At 42.5% G+C, this 20,256-nt stretch overlaps 1 protein-coding gene and 1 long non-coding RNA gene across 2 annotated transcripts in view; one reads left to right on the forward strand and one right to left on the reverse strand.

Moving 5' to 3' along the window:
- The window catches only part of LOC103288378 (T-cell activation inhibitor, mitochondrial-like), a 45,086-nt gene extending 36,342 nt beyond the window's left edge, over positions 1 to 8,744 (reverse strand). Inside the window, 2 exon segments of the mRNA XM_054719926.1 lie at positions 7,726 to 8,147; positions 8,400 to 8,744. Of these exon segments, the coding sequence (XP_054575901.1) occupies positions 7,726 to 8,147; positions 8,400 to 8,673 (696 nt within the window). The 5' untranslated portion in view covers positions 8,674 to 8,744.
- Positions 8,745 to 9,200: 456 nt separating this feature from the next.
- The window catches only part of LOC129150052 (uncharacterized), a 36,549-nt gene continuing 25,493 nt past the window's right edge, over positions 9,201 to 20,256 (forward strand). The window contains exons 1-2 of the long non-coding RNA XR_008556823.1: positions 9,201 to 9,391; positions 11,325 to 11,422. This is a non-coding gene — a long non-coding RNA (uncharacterized LOC129150052). The remainder of the gene's footprint in view (positions 9,392 to 11,324; positions 11,423 to 20,256) is intronic.

The raw sequence follows: 20,256 nt of genomic DNA on the forward strand, positions 1-20,256 counted from the left end.
CACACATTGATAAATCAGACTTGATCCTTAGAAGCTAAATATCTACTTTATGTGCAAAATGATTATAATATAAAAACATGTTATAAGTGCTGCCTCAATGGAGCAACTTCTAAAAGCTCATATTAAATGACCTGTTAAATATTTGCTTGAATTATTGTTTCAAAATATGACTAAACATTATCAGAATGTCACAATATATTTTTAAAAAGTCTAAAGACAAAGTCTTTGGAAAATAATATATTTTTAAAAATTAGAATAAGTTTCAAGAATGAGTGGGATTACTTCTAGAAGATAATGTAGGAGAAAATCCAGATAACCTTGGGTATGGTGATGACTTAAATACAAAACCAAAGACACAACCATGAAAGAAATAATGAATAATCTGGACTTTATTAAAATTAAAAATGTATCCTCTTCTAAAGAGAATGTCAAAAGAATTAGAAGACTAGTCACACTGGGAGAAAATATTGCTAAAGACACATCTCATTAAAAAAAAAAATTGTTAACAAGTGCATACAAAGAACACTAACAACTAACAAATGGCCAAACAATTTGATTAAAATTCAGACACATACCTTAACAGACTTCAAAAAACATATACATATGACAAATTAGTATGTGAAAAGATGCTGAGTATCACATGTCATTAGGGAAATGCAAACTAAAATATCAATGAGAAACCATTAAAATGGCCAGTTTTTGGGAGATGACACCAAATGCTGGTAAGGATGTGGAGCAAAGGGTACATTCCTTCATGATTCTTGAGATTGCAAAATGATACAGCCACTCTGGGAGGTAATGTAGCAGTTTCTTACAAACCTAACATACTTTTGTCACATGATCCAGCAATTGCAGTCTATGGTATTTACTAGTACATAAAGGAGTTGAAAGTGTGTCCATGCAAAAACCTTCACATGGATGTTTGTAGCAGTATTTTTTATAATTGGCCAACTTGTAAGAAACCAACATGTTCTTCAGTGGGCAAACAGGTAAATAAACTGTGGTACATTATGATAATGACCTATCATTCAGTGCTAAAAAGAAATGAGTTATCAAATTATGAATAAACTTAGAGGAACTTTAAATGATTAATATGAATTGAAAGAATCAAATCTGATAGTCATACATAGATTTTGACTATTTTACATTCTTGAAAAGGCAAATCAATGAAAAAGTAAAAAGACCAGTGATGGCAAGGGGTTAGGGATGAATAGGCAGACAACAGAGAATTTTTATGTCAGTGAAAATAGTTCTGTATACTACCATAAATATCCTATCTAATAGAAGAGAAACAAGCAAATTGACTATACCTCCATTATGCTCACAAGCCATGCTCACAAGCTAATCAGGAGAGAGTATGCAAATTAACCCAACAAATATGGTGGATGCCATGGAGCTGGAGCAAGCATGAGGCTTGGATTGCCCCCTACCATGGAGGAAGCCAAGCTTCCCACCTGCTCTGGCCCTCTCTGGCCTCCGCTCAAGGCTACAAAGTTTCAATTATAGAAGATAAATAAATCCCCCCCAAAATGGCAGCAGCCACAGAGCAGGAGAGAGCAGGAAGCTTGGGTTGCCCCTGGCGATGGAGGAAACCAAGCTTCCCACCCGCCCTGGTCGGCCCTAGCCTCCACTCAAGGCTACAAAGTTTTAATTACAGAATATAAATAAATTCCAGATACCAGGGCCTCCTCTTGGATGGCTGGGGGGCATGGCTGGCCTGCAAACCACCACAGGCCCCTCGCCCAGGCCACCCCATGCTCCAAGGGAACCCCCACCCTGATCCAGGACACCCTTTAGGGCAAACCAGCCGACCCCCACCTGTGTATCAGGCCTCTATCCTATCTAATAAAAGAGTAATATGCAAATTGACCATCACTCCAACACACAAGATAGCTGCCCCCATGTGGTCAAAGATGGTTTCCCCATGTGGACACAAGATGGCCACCACAAGAGGGCCAGCATGGCAGAACTGTTGGGAGGGACCAGGCCTGCAAGTGATGGCAGTTGTGGGTGCTCAGGCAAGAAGGGGAGGGCAGTCAGGAGGGACCGGGCCTGCAGAGGATGGAAGTTGGGGGCAACCGGGCCAGCAGGAAAGGCAGTTGGGGGGGACCCAGGCTTGCAGAGGAGGGCAGTTGGGGGGATCAGGCCTGAAGGGAAGGGCAGTTATGGGTGACCAGGCCTGCAGGGGAGGGCAGTTAGGGGTAATCAGGCTGGCAGGGGAGCTGTTAGGCATCAATCAGGCTAGCAGGGGAGTGTTTAGGGGGTGATCAGGCTGGCAGACTGAAGCGGTTAGGGGCAATCAGGAAGGCAGGCAGGCAAGCAGTTGGGAGCCAGCAGTCCTGGATTGTGAGAGGGATATCTCAGATTGGAGAGGGTGCAGGCTGGGCTGAGGGACACACCCCACCCATACAGGAATTTCATGCACCAGGCCTCTAGTGGACGAATGAAATTATATATTTGTTCAGACCCTTAGGTGTACAACATCAAGAGTGAAATGTAAACTACATACATAATAGAGAAAAAAAAATTAACAGTGGCTTAAACAGAATCAAAGTTTATTTTCTCCAATGTTATAGTCTGTATTTAACCTGTATAGCCTTTTTAGGGTTTGCAAGAGATCTCTGTACCCAAATGTGATCGTGTATCCTGTCTTCTCTGTCTTATTGGAGGAAGCTTGGTTTCCTCCATCATCGGGGGCAACCCAAGCTTCCTGCTCTCTCCGGCTTTGGAAGACAATTATGAAAAAATGTCCATTCAAATTGTAACAAATCTGCTATATTGGGGTATATAGAAAATGGGAAAGGATATGGATGTGTGGGGACAGAGGGTATATGAGAAATCTCTATACTTTACACTCAATTTTGCTGTGAAAGTAACACTTCACTAATAAAATAAAGTGCTATTTTTTTTTAAAGTGGCCTAGTATAAAACTCCATTTCATTACTCATTTCTGAAATATCTTTACTATTCAGTCATTTTTGTATTCACATAATTATGATCAGGGTCCTCAGGGCAAAACACAGTTTAAATTGCTCTCTGCTTATTAAGGCCAATTAATGAACATAGAAGGAAAGCAATTAATCATAATTAGGCTATTAGCAATTGTGACAAACAGTGCAATTTACCTCATATTATCAAATGGAGGGGAAAAGGGAAAAAGAAAATAATCTAGGTCTAATTAATGAAAATGAGAAAGGCATTTGTTAGTATAGTGTTGTATTGGGATACAATTTCAGTACATAATAGAGAAAAAAATTAACAGTGGCTTAAACAAAATCAAAGTTTATTTTCTCCAATGTTATAGTCTGTATTTAACCTGTATAGCCTTTTTAGGGTTTGCAAGAGATCTCTGTACCCAAATGTGATCGCGTATCCTGTCTTCTCTGTCTTATTGCTGCTTTGCTTTTAAATTGATGGCCACATCTGCATTTTACAAACTGGGCCTATATGGACCTCATTCCAGGAACCTAGATCAAAAACAAAGAGAAAAGATGTTCCATTACTTTGATGGAAAAATATGGAAATTGTGTATATTATTTCTGGCCAAATTTTGGGTTGCCAGATTAAGTGATCAATGTAATATGATAACATAACATAACTAACATAACATACCATAACAACATCACATCCCATCACATCACATCCTATCTAATAAAAGAGTAATAATATGCAAAGTGACCATCATGCCGCTACACCCACCAGCCACGCACACCAGCCACACACACATCAGCCAATCAGGAGCGAGTATGCAAATTAACCCAATCCAGATGGCTGCAGCCACAGAGAGAGCAGGAAGCTTGGGTTTCCCCAGCAATGGAGGAAGGCAAGCTTTCCATCTGCCCAGGCCTGCCTTGGCCTCTGCTTAAGGCTACAAAGTTTCAATTACAGAAGATAAATAAAACCCAGATACCAGGGCCTCCACTTGGTTCGCTGGGGGGCATGACCAGCCTGCAAACTACCACAGGCCCCTCACTCAGGCCGCCCCACGCCCCAAGGGAACCCCCACCCTTATCTGGGACACCCTTCAGGGCAAGCCAGCCGGCCCCCACCCATGCACCAGGCCTCTCTCTTATCTAATAAAAGAATAGTATGCAAATTGACCATCACTCCAAAACACAAGATGGCTGCCCCCATGTGGTCAAAGATGACTGCCCCCATGTGGACACTAGATGGCCAGCAGGGGAGCGCAGTTGAGAGGGACCAAGCCTGCAAGGGAGGGCTGTTGTGGGTGATCAGGCCAGCAGGGGAGGGCAGTTGGGAGGCACCAGACCTGCAAGGGAGAGAAGTTGGGGGTGATTAAGCCTGCAAGGGAGGGCAGTTATGGGTGACCAGGTCTACAGGGAGGGCAGTTAGGGGCAAACAGGCTGGCAGGGTAGCAGTTAGGCATCAATCAGGTTGGCAGGGGAGTGGTTAGGTGGTGATCAAGCTGGCAGGCAGAAGTAGTTAGGGGCAATCAGGAAGGCAGGCAGGCAAGCAGTTGGGAGCCAGCAGTCGTGGATTGTGAGAGGGATGTCCAACTGCCCATTTAGGCCCAATCCTACCTAAATGGGCAGTCAGTCATCCCTCAAGGGGAGAGATCCCAGATTGGAGAGGGTGCAGGCTGGGCTGAGGGATATACCCCCATGAATGAATTTTATGCACCAGGCTTCTAGTCTATATATATAAAAGCCAAGTGACCAGAATGACCAAATGACTGGTCGTTATGATGCTCACTGCAGCCAGCCAACTGGCGAAATGGGGGCAGGACTGGCCAGCCAACCTCCCATGACTCCTACCCCCAGCCGGCTGGCCCTGATCAGCCCCAATCAGGGTGGGGCAGCCAGACACCACCTATGCATGAATCTGTGCACTGAGCCTCTAGTACAATATAATCCTACCTAATAATAGACAAATATGCAAATTGACCATACCTTCACTATGCCCGCGATTGGCCAGGAGGCACGGGGTGGGCGGGACAGCGGGTGGCCTGGGTGGCCATTTGGGCCCGCAGGAGGCTGAGCTCGTGTTGCCAGTGGCGGCTCGAGCTCAGCATCTGCGCCATGGCTGTGTTGCAGCACAGAAGGGTCCTCTGGGGCAGCGAGCTCACATCCCACTGCAGACCATCAAAAGCGGGGAGCTGGGTGCCTGTCCGCTCAGGCACCAGGCCTTTCAGAAGCCTCCAGTGGGGTGGAGGCTTCTGAAAGGCCTGGTGCACCAGCGGACAGGCACCCAGCTCCCCTGTGATCAAAAGCAAAAGCGTGTAGGGGACCCTACACGTGCATGATTCAATCATGCACTGGGCCTCTAGTAATACATAAAGTAATATGTATACATGATATAAAATTTATCTGAAATTTTTACATGTTATCTGGCCACTGTACTCACATTTCGTTAACCAGAAGTCGGTAAAATATAACCTACTTATAAGGAAAACTAAGAAATGTAAGGTTTGCCTTAACCAGTTTCGCTCAGTGAATAGAGTGTTGGCCTGTGGACTCAAGGGTCCCAGTTTTGATTCTGGTCAAGGGCATGTACCTTGATTGTGAGCACATACCCAATAGGGAGTGTGCTGGAGGCAGCTGATTGATGTTTCTCTCTCATCGATGTTTCTAACTCTCTATTTCTCTCCCTTTCTCTCTGTAAAAAATTAATAAAATATATTAAAAAAAGAAATGTAGTTTATTTTGTATTGTCTTATAGTGAGCTAATAATTAGTTGTTCTATGATTGTAAATATTGGAATCACAAGTACAGTCTATACACATGCTCTCTGCTAGGTCTGATATGACTAACAGTAAATTCAGTTTTTCTACAACTGAATGAAGGAACTAGGGATAAATGAAAGAATCTACCCCAAAATCTATATATATAAAAGCCTAAGCAACCATCGCAACCAACAGACCACCAAACAGGCTGCATGGGGCAACCAAGCCTGCAAGGGAGTTAGTGAGGGGAGACCAAATGACCAAGCAGCAGGCTGTGTGGGGCCACCAGGCTGGCAGGGGGAGCAGTTGGGAGCAATCAGGCCAGCAGGGGGGGCAGTAAGGGTCAAACAGGCCAGCGTGGGGGCACTTAGGGGTGACCAGGCTGGGGGGAGAGTTGGGGGTGACAAGGCTGGCAGGGGGGAAGTTAGGGGAAATCAGGCATGCAGGCAGGTCAGCAGTTGGGAGCCAGTGATTCCTTCTTTTTTACCAAAGCGTAGTATTCCATTGTGTAGATGTTCCACAGTTTTCTAATCCACTCATCTGCTGATGGGCACTTAGGATGTTTCCAAATCTTAGCTATGGTAAATTGTGCTGCTATGAACATTGGGTTGCATATATCCTTTCTGATTGGTATTTCTAGTGTCTTGGGATATATTCCTAGAAGTGGGATCACTGGGTCAAATGGGAGTTCCATTTTTAGTTTTTTGAGGAAACTCCATACTAAAAAGTAGGAATTCTTATGATTTGCAACAGCATGGATGAAACTGGAGAGCATTATGCTAAGCGAAATAAGCCAGTCAGAGAGAGATAAATATCACAGGATGTCACTCATTTGTGGAATATAATGAACAACAAACTGATGAATGAAAACAGATTTAGAGATAGAGAAGCATTGATCAGTCCGCCAAATCTCAAAGGGAAGGTAGGGGAGGGTGGGGGTAAGGGGAAGAGATCAACGAAAGGACTTGTATGCATGCATATAAGCATAACCAATGGACACAGATACCAGGGGTTGAGGGCATAAGTGGGGGTTTGGGGGGAAATGGGGGAATAAGGTCACATATGTAATACCTTAATCAATAAAGAAAAAAAAAAGTGTGTGTTCATTTATATTAAACAAAATATTTTGAAACAACTATTTTGACAATCAAATAAATGAATAAATTAGGTTTGAACTATGGCTTGAAACCCAACTAAATCAAAACAGAAAGACTAAGAAATAATTTAAAAAGTAATGTTTTGAGACATATGTAAAACTTCAGACAATTAAAAAATTAATGTTTTTTTACATGAACTTCTTGATTATCAGAAAAATAGTCAGAAATTAGAGACATTTCTTTCGGTAAGTCAATATTTTCTTTTAGGATATCAAATTCTATTTCTTTATCTTCTTTTCAATTCATGTGAGAGGAACCCTGAGCTCTTAATTTGTCAGCATGTAGAGACCCCTGCACCGGCTTTAACAGCAGCTGAGCTTCCCTCCTCCATGTGGACCAGGATTGGTGAAGACCATCCCCTCTCAAATTCCCTGCAATTTCATCATTGCATGACGGGTAGTTCAAAAACGCATCTTTGAAAATTTGTGCAAGAATGTCATTGAGGTGACCTCTTAGGGTGAGCGCTGCTAGGGGAGCTAGTGCACCTGTAAGACTTTGTCAGGTCCTGCACACTGTTCTCCCAGAGGAGGGTCTCCCCACTGCTCCCTAGAAAATCTGCTGGCGCCCCTTCTGCCTCACTTTGTCCCCAGGACCGGTCCCCACTAGACAAGAAGCCTGTCAGTCTAATGGTGACAGTGCTTTCTCCCCAGGGTTCACAGTGTGTATCTCCCCTTTGGGGAGGTGGGGCATCTCTGAGATGGACTGGTGTGTGCACTGCCTCTAGGAGGATAGTGGTGATGCTTGCTCAGCCTCGTGGATGTACTTCATGATCAGGAATGGCACCATTTAACACAGAACAATAACTTTATTATTTAAAAGGGATTATACAATGGAAAAATAAAGAACAAAAACAGAAAAAAAGAAAATAATAAAAGCCAAACTCACCCAAACCCCCAAAGTAATAAAAAGATCACAAAAGAAAGTACGCCATGGAGAACATAAAAACAAAATAAGAAAAATAAAGAAAATGGAAATATCAAGGAGTGGGGGGAAAACGAGTTTTCCCCTTGGGACAGGGTGAGGGCACTCAACAAGCGGCCCTTGAGGTGGCTCCTCCACAGGCAGCTCCTCCTCTGAGGCAGGAACCAGCGAGGGTCCCGGGGAGGGTTCTTCTTCCAGCGCTGGTGGGGCCTCAGTTGTGTCTGGGGCCGGCCCTGGCTCCACAGCTGCAGCTGGAGAGGCTGCTGGAGGTGGCACGGGCTCTGGAGGTGCACATGCCTCCAGCTCTGCCTCCAGCTCTGCCTCCAGCTCCTCAGGGTGGACTTTGGATGTTACAGGAGGAGCCACGTCTGCCCCCTGGGCTGTTGCTGGAGTGGTGAGAGGAGAGAAGGTCACCCACGTGCCAGAATTCCCTTGTGCCCCCCAAACACAGAACACAGCTAGAGCCCAGGACCCACCACAGGATGCCCTCCCGCCCAAAGTCCAGCAGGCGGGTGGTCTGAGCCAGTCTTTGCTCCTGGCCAGGCTCTGGGGGGCTCCCTGTGTGTCTGGCAACAATCCCTCCCCATAAGCTCACAGGGACCGCCCCCCCATTCCACCCCCACCGCCCACCTTCTCACCCTTGGGCTCTGCCTCCTTGGGCTCCAGGTCTTCTGGCCTGGTGCGATTTCCGCAGGCGCAGCACTGCAGCACCGAGTTGAAAAGTGCCATCCGCCTGTTGGGACTGAGCGGCTTCGAGGTTGGAGGCTGGTGGGGCCTGTGTGGCTCGGGTGGAGGAGTCCTTCTCCCTGCACCCATGGGTCTTGGTTCCCCGGACCCCCAGGTGGCCACACACACTTCAGGCCTGCGCTGGCCCTCAGTGGTGTGGCTCACCGGCCCCTCCCTGCTGGGCATGGGATGGGGATCTTCATGGACCAGCTGCTGCTCCTCCTTGACCTTCTTTGGCCTCTTCTTGGCCAGGGTTGAGCTCTGCAATGACAGTGATCTCAGCTGACTGGGAGGACTCAAGCCTGGCCCTGGTCACTGCTGCTTCTGCCCACTGGACCTTCTGCTCCCAGATCGGGTCCAGCCCTGTGTCTACACACACATCCACCCAGGGAAATGAGACTCACCTTCAGGGCTCAGGATAGACCTCGGGTAGAGGGTTTCACCCACACTCCACATCCACCCAGCCAGCCTTCACCTGGGGTGTCAACATCACTGGTCCTGACCCCCAAACCCAGCCTGTTCCTGTTCTGGACAGACCCTCCCCCCCCAGGTGAACACCCCCACCCCCCAAACACACGGGGAGGGGACATAGGGCTGCTCAGGTGGGATCAGGGTGGTGGCCTGGCCCGAACAAACCTCCTGTGTTACCTCTGAGCGCCGCCGCCGGGAAAAGGGCCACAGGCGTCCTTTGTGCTGAGTCCGGGTCCGGATCCAGCGGCGGCCACGACTAAACACACTCTCCTCGCTGCCTCTCTGGAGGCATCGGCCTCGGGACACGGGGAGACAACACGAAAACATGGTGTCCTCTCCAAGGTCTCTATCCGAGTGAGTGGGAAGGGCAGTTATAGAATGTGGCTGCCTGGTTACCGGGGCTCCAGGTTCTGTTGGGCTCCATTGTCAGGAGGTGAGGTCACTGGCTGGGTCCTCTTGCCCAAGCACCTCCTCAACATGCCCAAGCATCTCCTTTTCCAATTTGGATCTCTTTTATTTCTTCTTCTTTTCTGATTGCTGTGGCTAGCACTTCTAGAACTATGTCGAGCAGGAGTGGTGATAGTCACCATCCCTGTCTCTTTCCTGTTCTTAGGGGAAATGGTTTTAGTGTTTGCCCATGGAGTATGATGTTGGCTGTAGGTTTGTCATATAGGGCTTTTATTATGTTGAGGTGTGTTTCAGTTTTGATAGACACTCTGTGAAGAACCATAAAATCATTCACTCAAACAGAGATCATGTCACTGTTAGCCTTGCCTATTAAAAGCTTATTCAAAGAGAGATTGACACTGAAGTCCTCATTCTCCCCAAAGCCAGCCATGAAACCCCAGCTCCCTCTTCAGATTCAAAACTTTACCTTTCAACTCCTTTCTTACTTCTATGCCAATCTGCTTCTGCTCCTAAGTTGTGGTAGCTATTTTTATTATTTTATTTTTATTTTAAAGACATGAATGCAGATCTTCATAAATGTTTCATTATTAAATTTGTTTTATTTATTTCTGGCAACAAATATTGTGTATTCTAGTTCTCTCATTTAATGTATTTATTAATTCTCTCAGTTACTTGTATTAATATGCTTAATTTTTTATATTTAAGCTAGGAGTTTATTTTAAGAACTTGAATTGTACAAAGCCAAGGAAACAGTCCCAGATAACCCTAATGTAAGTCTTCCTTTTTATCAGATTACTAGAGGCCCAGTGCATGATTGAATCATGCACATGTAGGGTCCCCTACATGCTTTCGCTTTTGATCGCGGGGGAGCTGGGTGCCTGTCCGCTGGTGCACCAGGCCTTTCAGAAACCTCTGCTGAGCTTCTGAAAGGCCTGGTGCCGGAGCAGACAGGCACCCAGCTCCCCCACTTTTGATGGTCTGCGGCGGGATGTGAGCTTGCTGCCCCAGAGGCCCCTTCTGTTCCGCAGCACAGCCATGGCGCAGACGCTGAGCTCGCGCTGCTGCTGGCAAAGCGAGCTCAGCATCCCGCTGGCCCAATTGGCTAACCCAGCCAACCCGAGTCACGCCCCCTGCACCTCCTGCTGGCCCAATCGTGGGCATAGCGGAGTGATGGTAATTTACATATTACCATTTTATTAGGTAGGATTTTATTGATCACTACTCTAGGTATAGGACATTTAGTTATGTATTAAGCAGCTCTGTCTTCTTCATCTATCAAACTACTTGAAATATCTATGAAAAACCTCTATATCCAAAAAGATGTAAAATTATATTAATTTTTAAAAAATGAGTTAAGACCAAACTCTAGGGTCAAGAGAAGCACATTTGTGTGAGCATGTTACATAAAATGCAAAGAAGTGAGAACTATAAAATTCAGATAATGGTTATTTATTAGAGGAGGGGGCAGTTTGTGATTGTCACAACTCATAGGCAAGGGCCTCTAAGTGGCTGCCAAAGTTCTTTTCCATTACTTTTAATAGTTGATTTATAATAGTTGATTAAGCTATGCATTTGATTGCATGGTCTTACTTTGTTGTGTTTTATTTTACAATAAATATATTTTTAAAAGTTTTTTTATAAATGAGTTCTGGGAAAAAAACACACCTAAGTGTACTTCTCTAATTTTTTAAGGGATTTATGTTACAAATAGAAATCTGAGGGGAAATGATAATATTAAAAGCAGAGTTCTAGAGTATATGTGGTGAGAAAATGAATCAGGAAAATATTAACTGAGATGAAGTTCATAGCAAAAGTGATATAAGGCATTAATATGCATAATGTTCAGGTTTTGGGGCACATAAATGTATTTATATATATATATATAAGGTGGGCCAGAGAAAAAATGCGTTATGAATATAAAGATGCACCTGGAATTGAAACTTTTTTTTCATTTGCAGCATCTTCCATTTGTAAAGGAAAAATAACATTTCATGGAAATGATTCATGGGAATTATCTGAGTTATTGACTTTTCTGAACATGCTGAAGAGGATGTAGGTGAGATAATTTTGTTTCAAATCTATATTCATATATATGGATCAAAGTTAAGACTTTCAAGTGCAACAATATGGATTCCATAATTCCCATAGGATATTCTTCTAGTTTTCTTTTGTATGCTAATAAAAGTTAATGCTTAATCCAAACCCCAAGTAATGATTTATAACTTTTAAAATAAATTATGTTCCCCCAAATCTATACCTTCTCATTAACAAAGTTTTGAATTCCGCTTTATTAGATTCATGTTATTTATGATTCACTCATTTTTCTCAAAAGTATTTACAGTGTTTCTACTGTTATTGCCTGTTAGATCTTTAGTGACTCTGCATGTTCAGCTTGAGCACTGAATACAAAAGAAATCTTTTCCTATAGAAAATGAAGAAAGATGAATGTATATGAGACAATGTACATATCACAATTTCACCCTGTATTAAGAGAATTAAAGTGAGAAAAACAGTACACAGGAAAACACAGTTGACAATACAAATAATATTAATGGAGACTAAGGTAAATTGACTGGTAAAATGTCCCAAATTAACAACCTCCAGATTTATTATACATCTGTAATTTTTACAGAAATCTACCATAGTATCATAGTCAGTTATTAAATTCATGTGATAACATTTTAATATCTCAATCAAATAAATCATTATACAAAGTTATAATGAGAAGACTTTTTGCAGCTGTAACAAATTTCCACAAATTTAATATTTGATACAACACAAATTTTTTCTCTTAGTTTGGGGTTTGGAAATGATCCATCTGGAGACTCTAACATTGAATCAGTTTCCATATCATTTTTAGTTTCTAGGGGCCTCCTGTATTCCTTGGCTTGTGGATTCATCCTCCATTTTCAAACAAGCAGAGTAACATCTTCCCATCTTTCTTATTCTCTGCTGCCATTGTCAAATCACCTTTTCTCTGACTTCCACATTCTTTTTTATTTTAAGCATGAGTAAACCCTAACTTGTTGGTTTCAATGCTATCCCTTGCTATAACCTTTTATTAGGATTTTTTTTTTTAATTTAAGCATAGATGTTATATAATATACTAGAGGCCCTGTGCATGAAATTCATGCATGGGGGGAGGTGTGTCCCTCAGCCCAGCCTGCACCCTCTCCAATATGGGAATTCTCTGGCAGTCGGACATCCCACTCACAATCCAGGATGCTGGCTCCCAACCGCTTGCCTGCCTGCCAGCCTGGTCACCCCCTAACCACTCTCCTGCCAGCCTGATCGACACCTAACTGTCCCCCTGCTGGCCCAATTGCCCCTATTGGTTCCTCCCAACTGCCCTCTCCTTCTGGCCTGGTCACCCCTAACTGCCCTCCTCTGCTGGCCAAGTTGCCCCTAACTGCTCTCCCCTGCTGGTCTGGTAGCCTCCAACTGCCCTCCCCTACAGGCCTGGTTCTCCCCAACTGCCTTCCCCTGCAGGCCTGATCCACTGGTCCACCCCAAACTGCCCTCCCCTGCAAGCCTGGTTGCCCCCAGCTGTCCTCCCCTGCAGGCCTTGTCCCCCCCCCCCAGCTGCCCTCCCCTGCAGGCCTGATCCTTCCCAACTGCCCTCCCCTGCAGGCCTGGTTCTCCCCAACTGCCCTCCCCTGCAGGCCTGGTTCCCCGCAACTGACCTTCCCTGCAAGCCTTGTTGTTCCAAACTGCCCTCCTCTGCCGGCCTGGTCCCCCAAACTTCCCTCCCCTGTCTGCCTGGTTACCCCTAACTGCTCTCCCCTGCTGGCCTGGTAGCCCCCAACTGCCCTCCCCTACAGGCCTGGTTCTTCCCAAACTGCCCTCCCCTGCCCACTTGGTCACCCATAACTGCTCTCCCCTGATGGCCTGGTTCCCCACAACTGCCGTCTTGTGTTGGAGTGATGGCCAATTTGTATATTACCTCTTTATTATATAGGATTATTATTTTAAGTGAATAATATAATTATTCAACATTTATATACCTTACAATGTGATCACACACCAAGTCTAGTAAACATTTGTCACTGTACAAACTTATCACAATATCACTGACTATATTCCCCTTCCCCCCACCTGCCCCCCGCGCCCTTTCTGGCAATCATCAGTTTGATCTGTTTCATTGAGTCTGTCTTATTTTGTTTTGTTTGTTCTTTTATTTTTTTAGATTCCATATATAAGTGAAACCATAAGGTATTTGCCTTATTTCCCTTTGTATGTACCTTCTAGGTCCATCTATGTTGTTTCAAATGGCAAGATTTCATTTTTTATGACTAATATTCCATTGTATATATATACCAACTCTTTTTAATTCATTCATCTATCAATGGGCACCTAATTGATTCCATATTTTGGATATTGTAAATAATGCTGCAAGGAAATTAGAGATGAATGTATCTTTTTAAATCATTGTTTTCATTTTCTTTGGATAAATACCTAGAAGTGGAATTGCTGGGCTGTATGGTGCAGCCCCTGTGGAAAATAGTATCGAGATCCTCAAAAAATTGTTACCATAATCTTTCATCACAGTTGCTACAATTTGTAAAAAAAAATTGAAATTAGTTCACATTGAGCCTTTCATTCTTTCCCTTTAACATGTTAGCAAGATGGTGAACAATTAAATTTAATGTGACATAAATTATCCATGAAATTAATCAAAGGCTAGAATAATCAACATGTAACTATAATTTATTTTCATGCTTCTCTGTTAAATTTTGAAGAAAATGTATTATTTAAATAGAAAAAGTCAATATAACCAACTCTTCATAAACACCCTTATAATTTCATTGGTCCCACCCTGATAATAATATAGGGTCATTTCTCTTTAAAGACTTCAACTTAATCACATATAAAAAGTCCTCTTGTCCATGCAAACTAACATAGTTATAGGTTCTGAAAATTAGGACTTGTGCATCTTAAGGAGGCCATTTGTCATCTACCATAAAGACTTTACTTCATTTAGTGTCCTTATAAAAGTTTGCTAGACACTTAATATTCTGAGCAATAAAATATTTCATGTCTTTAAACTGGAAATAGTCGATCATTGCTTATAACGCTGTAGAGACCATCTATATTCAAGATGAAAGGAAACTATCACCCTAAATGAATGACCTTGAAAAGTAACTTAGTCATAAGTATCGGCTTCCATATTTTTGAATCTGTCATAAGAATATTAAGTCAAACACATAAATTGCCAATATTAAATAATTTTTACTTAGGAAATGACAATTTCACATGTTTAAAAATAATACTTAGCATTTTTTTGATAATGACATAAGAAAATATATAAATTGCATTGGTGACATACCTGAAAGTGGTAAATGTACAATAGTAGTGGCTACTACAATTTTATATAGTGCTGATATACAGTATTTATTATATACAGAAAAACTTGTAATTATTAAGCCACAAAACAGATGCAAAGCAGTCCTGTAAAAACACAGAATACCTAGTCTGGAAAGAAAGAGGACACCGAATGAATCTAGAGGCTTCAGATGATACAGAAAGACCCTAAGGAAAAGGGCAGTGTAGGGAGGCCATAGATCATTTGCACATTGGTATCATACTTTCTGAAAATGTTTCTCTTGTTTTGGTGCTATTTTAAAATATAATTTTCATGCAGCCAGATAGTTAAAAATAGTTCTGAGATAACTATGACAATATGGGCAACACAGCACATTAAAGAAGTAGCATACACAGACAATAGGACCTTTCTGCTTTGTTTACAACCCTGCCAGAGTCTTTGTAATGTGCCACAGACCGAATTTATTGTTGCATCGATCAGACCTCAAAACTCAGAGGGAAGGTAGGGGAGGGTGAGGGTTAGGGGGAGAGATCAACCAAAGAACTTGTATGCATGCATATAAGCATAACCAATAGACACAGAGACCGGGGGTGGGTGAGGGTATGAACAGGGGTGGGGGGCAATGGGTGGATAAGGACACATATGTAATATCTTAATCAATAAAGAAAGAAGGGGAAAAAAAAGAAAATTTATGTGTTTTAACCAGTTGTTAAGTGAAGCTCAGTAATGCTTTCTACCTTTCCAGAAAGATTATTCTTAATATGCTGTCAAATTTGTAATACATTCTTGGAAGTGTATTATATTCTAGCAATGGCTCATATGTTTTGTTTCTCCCATACTTAAATTAAGAAGTTGAATTAGTTTTATTATTTCTAGTGGTACCTGTACTTTAAAATATAGAATCAGTTTTAGGTAGATATTGGTGAAAAATTGCAATGAAGTTTCATCGGTAATCATTCTCTTAGTTCTAAAACTATTTAAATACTTAAGTTTTTATTGAAACCCATTTTCAATAAACATTTTTGAGTCATATTTACTCATAAAAGTATATAACATGTTTATTGATTCTATTTGGCTAGAATCGAACACAGAGAATATTCACTTATTTTAATTGGAAGGTTAAACTGAAGTGGAAAATGATAATAGTAATAACTATAATGTTTTGAATCCTTACCTTGTTCCATGTATTTTTCAAGGTCTGTACATAAATTACTTCATTTGTTTTTTATTTCAACACTAGAGGCCCAGTGCACAAAATTTGTGCACTCAGGGGAGGGTGGTGTCCCTCAGCCTGGCCTGTGCCCTCTCGCAGTCTGGGAGCCGCCAGTCGGACATCCTTAGCACTGCCGCAGAGGTGGGAGAGGCTCCCACGACTGCCACTGCACTTGTCAGCCGTGAGCCCGGCTTCTGGCTAAGCAGTGCTCCTGTGGGAGCACACTGACCACCAGGGGTCAGCTCTTGCGCAGAGTGGGATCTGGCCAAAACTGACTCTCTGACATCCCCTGAGGGGTCCCAGACTGCAAGAGGGCACAGGCCAGGCCGAGGGACCCCACGGGTGCATGATCGAGGCCAGGGAGGGATGCAGGAGGTAGGCCAGCCAAGGGGTGGCGGGGGAAGGAGACTGAGGGAGGGCTCCAGGGTGTGTCTGGCTCATCTCGCTCAGTCCCAATCACCCGGATTCCAGCAGCAAGCTAACCCACCAGTAGGAGCATCTGGCCCTAGTGGTCAGTGCACATCATAGAGAGTGGTTGAGCAACCTTAGTATATCATTAGCATAATAGAGGCCTGGTGCAAGAAATTCGTGCATGGGGGGGGGCGTTCCTCAGCCTGGCCTGCACCCTCTGCATTCTGGGACCCCTTGGGGGATGTCCAACTGCCAGTTAGACATCCTTCTCACAATCTGGGACTGCTGGCTCCTAATCTCTCACCTGTCTGCCTGTCTGATCACCCCTAACCACTCTGCATGCCTGCCTGGTCACCCTTACCTGCCCTCTCTCACTGGCCTGGTCACCCCTAATTACCGTCTCCCACTGGCCTGGTCACCCCTAACTTCCCTCCCCCGCTGGCCTGGTCATCCCTAACTGCTCTCCCTTGCCGGCCTGGTCACCCCTAATGTCCTCTGCCTCAGCCCCCGCCACCGTGGCTTTGTCCAGAAGGATGTCTAGAAGATGTCCAGTCTAATTAGCATATTACCCTTTTATTATTATAGATTATGCTTTGATTTGTTGAGCAGCAGATGGACGACCAGACACCTAGCATATTAGGCTTTTATTATATAGGATTATGAGGTAGGAGATTTTAGTTTTCCCATTTTACAGCTGAAAATTGAGGCATAGAGAAATAATTAACATACTCAAGATATATGCTGTTCAGCCTCAGAGTCCAGTAGAGTGAAAAGATGAAGTTTGGAAAAATAGAGAAAGAATTTAGAGCAAATGTAAACTGATTGTATAAGGTATAATATAGGTACATTGGGTGTTAAAAGAGAAATTTCAAGAAAAATATCAATTTTATTATATTTATATATACATATATAAATTTATAAATATATTTTACATTTACTATATAATATATTTATTATTTTTTAAATCTTTATTGTTGAAAGTATTACAGATGTTCCTTTTTTTCCCATTCACCCCTTCTAGCCTGCCCTCTCCCCCTCCCCAGGCTTCAATACACTATTGACTGTGTCCATAGGACATGCATACAGGCATAAAAGTTTTTTGGTTGATCTCTTCCCACCCACCCTCCATCACCTTGCCTTCCCTCTGAGATTCATCAGTCTGTTCTATGTTTCCATGTCTCTAAATCTATTTTGTTCATCAGTTTTTTGTTCATTAGATTCTATATATGAGTGAGATCATGTGATTCTTGTCTTTCTCTGACTGCTTTATTTCGCTTATCATAATACTTTCCAGATCCCTCCGTACAGCATTATCCCCATACTGTTCTGGGAGGTAAACAAGTATGGGAGATAAACAAATAAAGCCTCTTTGTATTGTACATTCTAAGAATTTTGAAAAATGTATGATGACATATATCCAGTTATGTTCCCTCTCTTTTTTATTTTTCTTCTCTTCCTTCATTTATTCCACTAATTATTTATTGACTGGGAAGTATGACTTTAAGAAAATGTAGATACTCAATAAAGTGAGTAATATAAAATCTGCAACAAACTAACTCATATGCTTATGTAGGACATAAACAGAAAACAGAGACAATTCCATGTTGCAAAGTCAGTAGCGTTTGTAATGGAAATATAATAAAAGCAGGCAACTTACTATTTTTAGGAAGCTCAACAGTTAATTTAGAAACTTGAGAAATCAGGGCATATCCTGAAAAGCACAAATATTATTTATTGTTCACCAGGAAGGGTATTTGTTCCTCAAAAGAGAGGCAGGAGCTGTGTTGGAGATACATGCATTAGTGGTAATGAAAATCATTTGCTGCTATGGTACAAGGTTTGAAGGTGACTAATGTTAACACTGCTTAGACTATTGGCTGGTGCTTTGGGCAAGACACATAAATGTTCAGTGCATATAAATGTCAAAAAGAAAAAAAAGAAAAGAAAGCAAAAAAAAATACAAAAACAACAGCAAAAATAGGCTTGTTTTGCCAAATTTTAAAGGAACAAATCTCAAATTACAGCATGACAACACATATAAATTTTAAAAAAAATTTAGACAAAATGTGTGTAGAATTTATTTGAAGTGCCTGATTTCCTATTTAAAACTTGAGAGTTCTGCCCTAACTGGTTTGGCTCAGTGGATAGAGCATCGGCCTGCAGACTGAAGGGTCACAGGGTCGATTCCGTCCAAGGGCATGTACCTTGGTTGCAGGCAGCTGATCAATGTTTCTCTCTCACTGATGTTTCTAACTATCCCTCTCCCTTCCTCTCTGTAAAAATTCAATAAAATATATTAAAAACAAAACAAAAACATTTGAGAGTTCTTACACATCTCATGTTAATGCAACATTTTGAATAGCATAGCAATATTGCTTTCTGCTATGTTAATTTAAAATATTACAAACAATTAGCATTGTATACACCCTTTCTATTAAAATTTATAAGAGCCTGGCTGGCATGGCTCAGTGGTTGAATGTAGACCTATAAACCAGGAGGTCACGGTTTCATGCCAGTCACGGACACATGTCCAAGTTGAGGGCTCAAACTCCAGTGGGGTGTGTGCAGGAGTCATCCAATTGATTCTCTCTCGTCATTGATGCTTTTATCTCTCTCCTTCTTTCTTCCTCTCTGAAATATATATATATATATATATATATATATATATATATATATATATTTCATTTATAAGATAATATGTTTAACAATCCTTTCAAGTAAACTGTTATGTCTTGCACTACATTGCAGTTTGGGGGCACTTCTCTTCCCCTGCCTCAGATTTCCATGTGAAGAGGTTGTTAGATAGAGTCAGCCTCTGTCTCTTGCACTCTATATTCAGCCTTCCCCACTGTGTGCCCTGCTGGTGTGTGGCGTGTGTTGTGTCGTGTTTCTCTGTGTGGAACCAGTCTATTAAATAGTCACAAACACTGGAGATCTTTTTCTTCTTGGTTTTTCCTCTACTCCACCCTCCTGTGAGAAATCAAACCCACTTAAACATATCCAGTCTTCTATGTCAATATTGTCCTAGGAAAGGCTGTTCCAAGTTTCAGGATGGAGGTGGATATTCAGATCCTCAAATCTAGAGCAGCTTTTCTCCAATTAGCCTATGAACCTGACACAATATGCCACTCTGGCATAAGGATTATTTTGAGCTAAAGGCACTTGAGAAATAGCAGATGTAAGGAAAACATTCTACTATCCACTTTTCTTCCTGAAAACAGGAGCTAAAACTCCCATGTGAATGATCCTCTCCCTGTACCAGGAGAAAAGAAACATTCTTCATCAGGCAGTCAAAGTCAAGGGGAAATTCTGTGCAAACAGACCTTGTTAAAATAATTATGTTCCTTCAGCATTCCCACAGTTTACTTATTTTTCCGCAAATGGTTTTCTTTGTTCAACCTAGTATTAAAGCATTTGGGTTTTGTCATTTCTTGTTTCATCATTTCCTTATGAGGGCTCTTGTGTAACATAAAACTTACATTTGTATGTTTTTCTCCTGTTAATGTCTTAGGTCAATTTAATTCTTGAGCCCAGCCAGAAATCCAAAGAGGGTAGAATTTTGCCTGTTCTACGCCTATCAGTGATAACGGACAAAGTAGGGAGCCCTCTTCTCCACTGGGTGCTGCTGCTGGTGGGCTTTTTATAATATCCCAAGAAAAGAGAATTGTCTGAGACTCATATGGGAGAATGAGTGATTTGTATGTTCATAGAATTAAAGCACTCTATTCATAAAGTCTCATTCCCTTAGCCCAGTCATAGAAGAAGTGTATCTGGGATCTCAGTAGAGCTAAAATCAGACTCAGTGTCTGGAGTTTCTGTTCCATGTTAGAACTGGGTCCAGTTCAGCATCAGGCTAGTTGCAGTTCATTAGTCCATTGTGTGGGGTGGTCTGTATGGCCAATTAAAACACAAGAGAATGCCAGGACGACAAGTGTGAACCATG

This window comes from Eptesicus fuscus, chromosome 8, assembly GCF_027574615.1.
Source record: "Eptesicus fuscus isolate TK198812 chromosome 8, DD_ASM_mEF_20220401, whole genome shotgun sequence".
Classification (NCBI taxonomy): domain Eukaryota; kingdom Metazoa; phylum Chordata; class Mammalia; order Chiroptera; family Vespertilionidae; genus Eptesicus; species Eptesicus fuscus.